The sequence below is a fragment of the Cibotium barometz genome, chromosome 1 (genome assembly GCF_041138505.1).
Source record: "Cibotium barometz isolate CiBa-2024 chromosome 1, ASM4113850v1, whole genome shotgun sequence".
NCBI classification, from domain to species: domain Eukaryota; kingdom Viridiplantae; phylum Streptophyta; class Polypodiopsida; order Cyatheales; family Cibotiaceae; genus Cibotium; species Cibotium barometz.
The window spans coordinates 13,286,123-13,296,360 of NC_141046.1; the positions used below are offsets into that span (position 1 = coordinate 13,286,123).

At 42.4% G+C, this 10,238-nt stretch overlaps 1 protein-coding gene across 2 annotated transcripts; it reads left to right on the forward strand.

Annotated features, from left to right (window-relative positions):
- Window positions 1-4,053: 4,053 nt before the first annotated feature.
- On the forward strand, window positions 4,054-8,810 carry LOC147641620 (pentatricopeptide repeat-containing protein At2g33680-like). 2 transcript variants are annotated; one of them, XM_086794706.1, is made up of 2 exons: window positions 4,054-4,767; window positions 4,881-8,810. In XM_086794706.1, exon 2 carries the CDS (start codon window positions 5,059-5,061, stop codon window positions 7,987-7,989), a length of 2,931 nt encoding a protein of 976 aa, XP_086650832.1. In that variant the 5' UTR covers window positions 4,054-4,767; window positions 4,881-5,058; the 3' UTR covers window positions 7,990-8,810. The 2 variants fall into 2 exon arrangements, with proteins under 2 accessions (XP_086650832.1, XP_086650878.1); XM_086794752.1 differs by having other exon boundaries at window positions 4,183-4,708.
- Window positions 8,811-10,238: the final 1,428 nt, after the last annotated feature.

Sequence of the window (10,238 nt, forward strand, 5' to 3'; positions counted from 1 at the left end):
CATTGAATGCAAATACAACATGGGAGTTAGTGACTTTGCCTAAGGAAAAGAAGGCAATCGGATATAAGTGGGTGTATAAAGTCAAGCATAACGCTAATGGTTAAGTGAGTAGGTATAAGGTGATATTGGTTGCCAAGGGCTATGTTTACACTTATGGCATTGACTATGAGGAGACATTCAGTCCGGTTGCAAGAATGGCAACCATGAGAGCTATCATTGCTATGGCTATAGTAGCAAAGGGTTCGTCTTTACATCAAATGGATGTAAAGAATGCCTTCTTCCATAGTGATTTTCAAGAATAAGTATACATGATGCAACCACTAGGTTATGAGAGTGATGTACAACCAGATTTTGTGTGCAAGTTATGCAAGCCTTGTATGGCTTGAAGTAAGCGCTTAGAGAGCTTGCTTGGAGTACAGTGTGTGGAGTTGAGCTTGAGGGGAAGTGTTAAGATATAGAGCTCAACTAATGCTACCAGAGACATTGATGACCCGGGTGGGTGATAGCTTCTGTACTTATGCCACTAGCGTGGTTGGTGAGATTATGGTTGATATGTCACCAGTGTGGATGATAGGCTATGTGACAGCCACTTTGGAGTACTAGAGTTATGGCATAGTTATAGCACTAGCTCATATAGTCGGGTTTACACTATAGACCGACCATTGTATGTTGTTGTAGGAGAGTACTTTCCCTTTATGTATGTACTCTTATCTTTTAGTTATATGGTTGTAGAGAAGAGAAGAGAAGATAGAAGAAAATTCAACCATCCATCTCTCTCTTGTGTCTTGCACTCTCGTGTGTGTGTGTGTTTTTTTTGCAAGGAACTCAAGCTCTCCCTCTCCCCTGCATTCTCTTTACTTGAGCCATTGATTCCCATGAGAGGAATCAATGTCCTTAAAAAGAAAGAGAAAACTTGTGAAAGAAATAGCTCCTTACATGATTATATAACCAAATGGGTCAAGGCTAAGACCGTAATCAAGGCTTAGACCGGGGTGGGACTACTAAATTCTTCTATGAGAATGTTATCACAAGGTTTGGATATCCCCTTGAACTCATAAGTGACCAATGAACTCATTTCTCAAATGATGTGGTGGAGTTTCTTTTGGAAGAATTTATGGTTGTCCCACCGTAAGTCTTCTCCATTCTATATGCGTGGTACAAATGGATAAGCAAAGAGCACAAACAAAGTCTCATGTGCGGTACTCACGAAAACAATTGAAGCATCCAAAACACGTAGGGAACAAAAACTCTCATCAACTTTATGAGCATATCAAACCACCTACAAGACACATCAATAGGGACTACACCTTATAATTTGGACTTTGAATTGGATGCAATCCTTCCCGTGGAATTCATGATCCCAACCTTGAGAGTATCCCAAACAAATGAAATGGAGTGGCCACGATTTATTTGAACGACTCATAGAACTTGAAAAAATAGATGAGGCTAGGTGGCATGTATGTTAAAAAGAAGAGGAGGAAAAGATGGTTCGATTCGAACATCAAAACTAAGAGGTCCAAAATAGGGGACTTAGTTCTATTCTACAACCTCAAGAAAAATAAAAGAAATTTTAAACTAAGATGAATGGGTCATTTCGAGATTTATGAAAGGACTACATGAGGAACAATCCATTTAGAAAAATTAGATGAAGTCCAAATGGAAGGATTCCTCAATGAGAGTAAACTTAGAAAGTTGTACGGACCTCTCTCCTATGAGTAACTTGAAGCCATCCACATGGCTGAGGAACAAGAAAGAAGGAAATCAAAAGGAACAAAGAAGCTTGATGAGAAGCCAAGGCTCGTAGGGAGAAAGCTAAACAACAGAGGGGCATTTTGTCAATCCACATGGCTATAATAGACAATGATGACAATGAAGAAGAAGTAAAGCATGTAAGGCTTTATTTGGACTTTTCAATAATTGCAAAAAGTATAGCCAAACTTGCTCTGTTAGGAAGAAACCTAATTTCCTATGAGACTTGGATCTCGTTAGGCAAACCAATCCTTGAGTCTACTAAGGCATTAGTATAAATTGTTTCATGATTATACAATGACTATGAAGGTATTGTAAAGCTTAATGTCTATATAAACTCTTATCCCATGGAAGGTAGTTTCGTTGTCACATGACTGTAGGAACTATGCTAGAAGAATCATCCTTTGGAAGAGGGTGGATTGACAAACATTTCTAAAGCATTGACGAGAGGATAAAGACCGCAACGATCAAAATTGAGCAACAACCCATGAACATTCTTCTCACAAAAGGAGGACCAGGACAAGTCTCCTTGGAGATCCAGAAAAATTACTCACCTTATTACAAACAGGTCCGATAGAGTCAATAAGTTCAAATGTCTACAAACTCCAAGCTTCATTGAAACAAGCACAACCCTTCCTAACTCTATCTAAAGCAAGTTCCTACAAGTCAAATGCCGAACCTAAGGAGGTAAATCTTAGACCAAAACCAAGGAGAAACTATAAGAAATAGAGAAACAATGAAGAACACTCCAATCCCTACTACCACTTTACCACCAATACTCCAAGGTAAATTATGACAAGTATGGGTATTAAAGGTCTCACTCTTTCCATCTAGTATACCTTATACTTCTTCTAATACACTAAGGTAAATTTTGACAAGTATGGGTCTCACTCTTTCTATCTACTATACTTTATACTTCTTCTAAAACCCAGGTCAAGAGACCGAAATAGGTGTGGATCCCAAAAGCTAGTATACCAAGCTTGGAATGAACTGCATGGCGACAAGCTTTTATGAATCCCAAAGAGATGGAGAAACACCAAACCGAAGAATGATCCAGCCACACAAGAATGGATAACTACAAAAGGCTTCCTAAAAGACCAAGGATACTACCAAGGACAAAGCTTAATTTGGGTGCAAAAGATAAAGCCAACGCAAGGTTGCCACCAAACAATAGGGCACAAGAACTAGAGTACATAAAAAATCATCATCGTGCTAAAAGACAATACACCACCTAGTCGAGCTAAAGCAGGTATAGGTACCTAAATGGACCAACAAAGGCAAGGACAAGATAAAGAAGTTATGGGAGAAAAGGAACAACTCCAAAGACAAATTTAAGACCTCCCTTTGACCTTCGGCTTGAACAAGAGTCCTTAGGTTCTAGTAAAAGTGTCAATTGACAAGCAAATCTCACCTTAAAGTTGCCCCAAGACCCTTAAATCTTCAATTCTTGCATGGGTGGAAACCTTGTTTGTGAAAAGAATGTTGTCGTCTACATGTTGAATCACAAGATAGGAGAAGTTATTGCTTACCCAATAGTAACACAATGCCAAAACCAAAAGACTAATGGATAGCCTATTAAAAAAACATGCCAAGGACATAAGAGTCAAGAGTTGGGAGAAGGCCAAAAAGTGCTTGTGGAAATCCTAAGCACCGCACGATATGTCATTCATATTACCTTTATAGTCAAGTCACTTGTGTTGAAGAGGTAAGCATAATTGTCAAGGCAAGTATGCAGGATGCAGTAGGAATAAATGTCAAGTCCAAGTCAGAGTTGAAGGAGTGAAGAAGTAAGTCCCACTCATACCCTTAAGAGGCAAGCATAACTGTCAAGTATGTGGGATGCGATAGGCATAAAGGTCAAGTCCAACTTAGAGTTGAAGGAGTGAAGAAGTAAGTCCTACTCATGCACAGATCACAGACAACACTTAAGTGAAACTGCCACTCCAAGGGCCACTCAGGTACATCCTTAGATGGGGGGCACTAGCAAGAGGATGGAAGAGAAACCTTTCGCTGCTTGGCGTAGTGTACAGCCCATCACTTAAGAATTCCTTGGATAAAATTATTTCTTCCACTTGGCAGAGTTTTTAAGGTAAAAACCTTATCGTTGTCGTGAACAACCCATGGATCCTCATTGTGAGCGTTCTTGCACCACATGTTTTATGTATCTAAATGTATCCCTAGGTGTGCCTATATTACATAGTCACATGCACTAGGCACCTTGAAATTGATGAGACCCTTGCATTAACTCCCAACCAGGGCTAAAGAAACCCTAAAAAGGAAAATCAGTCCTATCTTGTTTTCAATTATCGATCTAAATCCATACATGCGATCCTAGATTTTGGATCACCACCAAACTTCTGATTGCCTATCCCAATCTTTGGTTTGAATTTTAAATCTCGGGTTTTAGATCATCTCATTCGCCACCATCTAGTTCGATCTTCATCGATTCCAATCTTTACCACCGATTTTCACTCATTGTCTTAAGTTCAGATCACCGATCTTATACTTCAGATTGCTCACTTTGAGAGTGCCAAGACGTTTAGGTCACCTCATTTTCAGATCATCCAACTATCAGATCATTCAAGTACCAGATCATTCAAAAGTTCGGATTGCCAACCCAATCCAATTGCCACATGGATGATCCGACTGAGATGACTATATACAGAGAGCCCACGATAGGCTTCAAATTTATTGTGAAAACTGGAGGAGATCTGCCTCGTATGAAATGGACGAGGAGTCTCGCTCGTCCATCTCTCTACTTATTTGACATGGCAACAACCAGTAACGTTCAGAAAAGTTCATCAGTTCACCATCTTCATACTGCCATGAACACACCTCGATGAGCCAAGTCTGGGATGGGTATAAATTGCCTAAAAAGCGTAGTCGAAGTACGTAACCATCTCCACCTCTCACAATAACTGGTGAAGAAAGCTAGGTACAGGAATCTTGTGAAGCTAAGGTGCGTGCTGCTTATGGCGTGCCCATGTGCTGTGGACACACATGTGGGGTCCAATTTGGGTATGGCATGTGTTTTTTAATTCCTAGCCTAGTAGAGCATCTGGCATTATGTGGTCGCATGCGCATGTTTACATTTTATGTGATTTTAAATTTTAAAAACCCTTTGTTGGCAGCGCCTCTGGCTTTCTGTGGTCACCTGTGCAGGTTCAAATCCATGCTCATGTGCTTTTATATTTCAAAAACCCTAGCTCGCCAGAGTATCTGTTATCCTGTGGTCACATGTGCAGGGTCAGTTCCACGTATGGCACGCACATGTGATTTTATATTTCAAGTGCCATAGCTTGGCATGAAATGTACAGGGTACCATGCAGGTATGGCATGTGCATGTGGTTTTACATCTCAAAACCCATAGCTTGGCAGAGCAGTTGCCACTATGTCATGACATGTGCAGAGTATGAAGTAAAACACCATGCATCCAAAGCACATCCATGTGGCCAGCATTGGGAGATGTTTAGCTTGGAGGAGTCACTCGCTGTTTTGGATCGGAAGGCTGAATTGCCTTCAGTAGAAAACTTTATCTGCATCTTGCAGAGGTGCAAGAAAGCAAAGGATTCAGCTTATGCAAATCGTGTTCATGCACACATTCGCAGTAGTGGGCTGGAAACTCACAAAGTTCTTGGTAACCACATTGTCCAGATGCTTGTGGAATCTGGAAGTGTGCTTGATGCTCAGCAGGTTTTCGACAGGTTGGTTCATCGAAATGTGCTTTCATGGACATCTCTCATATCAGGGTATATCAATTGTGGCCAAGTTTATCATGCTTTTGATCTGTACCATGAGATGCAAGAGGACAATGTACATCCTAGCAGTTATACACTTGTGGCCCTTCTGAGAGCTTGCGCGAAGTTGAAAGATGTGAAAAAAGGGGAAGAATTTCATGTTGAAGCTGTGCAAAAGGGGTTTGAAAGAGATCCTTTTGTTGCCAGCACCCTGGTTGACATGTATGCCAAATGTGGTTTACTTCCACAGGCACAGGAAGCTTTTGACAAGTTGTCAGTACGAGATGTCGTATTGTGGAATTCCCTTATTGCAGGGTACTCGGAACATGGGCCTGGTCAGGAAGCACTGAAATGTTATGAACAGATGCAATTGGAGAATGTATGTTCAACTGCTGTCACGTTTCTTGGCTTGTTTAAAGCTTGCAGCAAACTAGGAGCTTTAGAAAAGGGCTGGGAACTTCATACCGAGGTGGCTCAAAGGGCCCTTGAAAATGTTTCTTTTGTTGGTAGCACTTTGGTTGACATGTATGCCAAATGTGGGTCACTTTTAGACGCAGAAAATGTCTTCGATGGGCTGCCTTCTCGTAGTGTTGTGCCATGGAATGCACTCATAGCAGGGTATGCAGACCATGGACATGGTGAGGAAGTGTTGAAATGCTTTGAACAGATGCAGTCAGAAGGTGTCTCTCAAGATGCTGTCACGTTTGTTTATGGCTTGAAAGCTTGTGGGAGCATAGAAACCATAGGCAAGGGCCAAAAAATGCACTCAGAATTAACACAGAAAGGATTCGAAAGAGATCCTTATTTGGAGAGTACTTTGTTGGATATGTATGCCAAATGTGGTTCACTTGCGGAGGCACAGGAAGTTTTCAACAAGCTGCTAGCTCGAGATGTTGTGTCATGGACTGCCTTGATTGCAGGATATGCTCAACATGGACCTGACCATAAAGCGCTGGAAAGTTTTGATCAAATGCATTTGGAGAGTGTCTCTCCAAATGCTGTTACGTTCGCTTGCATCTTGAAAGCTTGCAGTAGCTTTGAGGCCTTAGGCAAGGGTCAAAAAATACATGTGGAGATTGCGGAAGAGGGTCATGAGGCAGATTTCTTGGTTAACAGTGCTTTGGTTGACATGTATGCTAAACATGGCTTGCTTTCAGAGGCACAAGATGTTTTTGACACCATGTCAAAGCGAGATCTTGTTTTGTGGAATGCACTAATTGCAGGATATGTGGAACATGGGCCTGATCAAGAAGGACTGAATCGTTTTGAGCAGATTCAACTGGATGGTCTCTCTCCTGATGCTATCACATATGCATGTGCAGTGAAAGCTTGCGGCAACTTGAAAGCTATAGACAAGGGCCGAGAGCTGAACATGAAGATCTTACTGACAGGATATGAAAATGATGTATTTATTGGTAGTATGCTGGTTGACATGTATGCCAAGTGCAACTCTTTTATAGAAGCATGGGAAATTTTTGACAAGTTGTCCAGCCGAGATGTCGCTGTGTGGAGTGCACTCATTGCCACACTCATGGAACATGGATCTAGTCAAGAAGCACTTAGCTGTTTTGAACAGATGCAACTGGATAAAGTTGCTGCAGACTATGGCACATATGCTGTCATCTTGAAAGCTTGCAGTAGCATAGGAGCCTTAGACAAAGGCCTAAAAATACACTGTGAGGTTCTTCAAAAGGGATATGAAAGAGATCTTTTTGTTGGCAGCAGTTTGGTCGACGCGTATGCAAAATTTGGTTTTCTTCCAGAAGCATGGGCCATCTTTAGGAAGCTTCCAGTTCGAGATGATGTTATGTGGAATGTGCTACTTGCAGGCTATGCTGACAATGGATTTAGTCAGGAAGCACTTGTGTGTTTTCAAATGATGCAGTTGGAGAATCATTCTCCGAGTGCTATTACACTAGTTTGCATCCTGAAAGCATGTGGTAGCATAGGAGCCGTAGACAAGCTCCAAGAAATACACATGGAAATCACACAAAAGGGCTTGGAGAGAGATCTTCTTGTTGGCAACACTTTGGTGGACGCGTATGGCAAGTGTGGCTGCCTTCGAGAGGCACAGGAAGTTTTTGATACCCTGTCAGTCAGAGATGTTGCATCATGGAATGCGGTGATAAAAGGATTAGGCATGAACCATGAGGGCAACATGGCTGTGCAATATTTTAAGGATATGCAAGAAACAGGTGTAAAACCTGATGCTACTACATTCACATGCCTTCTAACTGCATGCAGCCGAGTTAGCCTGGTGTTTAAAGGCCAGGACTTTTTCAAAGTGATGAGAGAAGAGTTTGGCATCGTACCAACAGTAGATCATTTCATTTGCATGGTTGATCTTCTCGCTCGATCAGGATGTCTGTATGAAGCTGAGAAACTTATTGAAACGCTGCCGTTCTCTCCATCCAAGAATACATGGACAACTTTACTGAGTGCATCCAAAACCTATGAGGAAGCCGAACTAGGGTTAAGGTGCTTTCAGCAGCTTGTCCATTGAAATGTAGGATTTGCGGCTCCATATGTGCTTATGGCAAACCTTTGTTCAAATGTTGGAAGGTGTGAAGGGGTGTATAAAATAGAGGAGCTCCATAAACATGAGCTGCCATTCAAAAGGACCTGGAAGTGTGTTGATAGAGGTGAGTGCCGCCTGAGTTGCCAACGTCCAATGTATGGGGGTGATGACCACCATGCCTACTTGTATGGGACTCGGCATATGCCGGCATTAGTGTGCACATGGATGTATGCATAGAAAACATTAAATTCAGATGCAGGCTGTATTGCATTTTCTATGACTGCCTTTTTTGGGACATATGCTTAGGCCTTGATTCAGAGACGGCTTGTAGCAGCAGAGTTGCGTGCTTCTACATTCTCGGGCTCATGGCAGAATACTTAAAGAGGGTTGGCTGGTAAGCTAAATACAAATAGGTGTATGTAAAAAAAAAATGGATGTTTACTTGATGCTATACAACTTGCCAGCAGCTGCAAAATTGTTCACATCAATCCTCTCGGCCACCCTTGGCCAGATGCCTCAGAATGCCTGGCTGCAAGGCCCTGATAATGAGGAGAAGTCAATGATCATTTGAAGGCGATCCCATGCACGATGATAGGATAGTAGATTGGCGTGAATGGTAAGAGGTAGACGGTGTTCTTCCATGTTGGATAAATTGGATATCATATGGTTGAACCATAGTCCAATCTCATGCATTTATTTTTAGGACACTTTTGGACAAGAATCTATATCTAGCTTGGTGTATCTCCTAAAAGGAGCATTGTACATGTTTTAATAATAGAAATGTTGCCAATGAGGTGATAGCTCAAGTGGTGAAGGTGTTTGTCTAGGACCAAGAGGTCCTTGGCTCAAAACCCCCCTTGGTGCTTCCTTGGCAGCATCGCCTATGGGTGGATAAATAAGCGCCTACGGGCAGCTGTCTATGGACGGTGAAATTTGGTAACTATGGGAGGATCTTGGGCCAAAGGCCAATTGAAAAAAATAATAATATAATTTTATTTTCTTCTCATGTATTGTGCAGTAGCTTAGATTATTTGTTGCTTCTTTTTTGACAACATTTGTATCATAGCATGGTTGTAGCTTGATTGAAGCTTTTAGATAATCTGATCTTAACGTTGAAGCTGCAGCACCTTGCTGCCTGGCACACTAGGGTTTGTTGTGTCACGGGCTCATTCTATGGCAGTATGCCTCCAAGAGTTGCTACTTGACTAGGGAGATGTGCGGCTACACTGCCCCACTCCACTACGCACTCATACAACTCCAACAAGACCCCCAGGCTAACAGACCTTGTGATTAAGTATAAAAAAAAGGGAAACACACAAAGACTTAGGCATGTAGCTCATTGTCCAACCATAGAGCCATTCAGGCTCACCCTTGAGCACATGGAAATAGTAGCATCAAAGACATGGCTCCATGTGCAAAGTCCTTGACGTCCCATACCACTAGTGTACACCCATTGGATGTTTGCATGGAGTAGTCTTAAGGCCTGGAGTCCAGATCGAGGAGCTATGTCAAACTTACTCATAGAGTCACTTATATAGGCTTCCTATAAACCGGGAGCCAAATATCGTAGCTCATTGTCCAACCATAGAGCCATTCAGGCTCACCCTTAAGCACCTTGAAATAGTAGCATCAAAGACATGGCTCCACGTGCAAAGTCCTTGATGTTCCATACCACTAGTATACACCCATCGTATGTTTGTATGGAGTAGTCTTAAGGCCTTGAGTCCAGGTTGAGGAGCTCTCTCAAACTTACTCATAGAGTCACTCCTTGGGCGCGCCAATCTCTAGATTTTCATGCCAATCCATTCGATCATGCACAATGTACAAGATCCCTCATATGAGAGGTGACTCTAAGCAGAAAGAAGACCAGTGCTGAAGCAGGGAAGACGTTGGAGCTGAAAAACGGTCGATCATGAAGGCTCGCATCGATGCGAGGAAAAGCACTCCGAGGTGATAGTGGCAACGGAAGAAGGTAACGTCGATGACACTGATGGTGGTGCAGTCTCTGATGACACGGGTGCTGTGTATCTGAAGTAGAGAGGGCTGTCGTCCCGAGTGGTGCAAGCTTTGGTGACACGGGTGTTGCGTACCTGAAGCAGAGAGGGCTACCGTCCTGATGTAGTAGAGAGGGTGGTTGTCCTAAAGTAGCAGAGAGGGATGATGTCCCGATGTGTAGCAGAGAGGGCTGTCGTCCCAATGTAGCAGAGAGGGCTGCTGTACTGAAGGATTAGAGA

Excerpts from the sequence above, each read along its gene's own strand:
- LOC147641620 (XM_086794706.1), top strand. The coding sequence starts at position 5,059 with ATGTACAGGGTACCATGCAGGTATGGCATGTGCATGTGGTTTTACATC.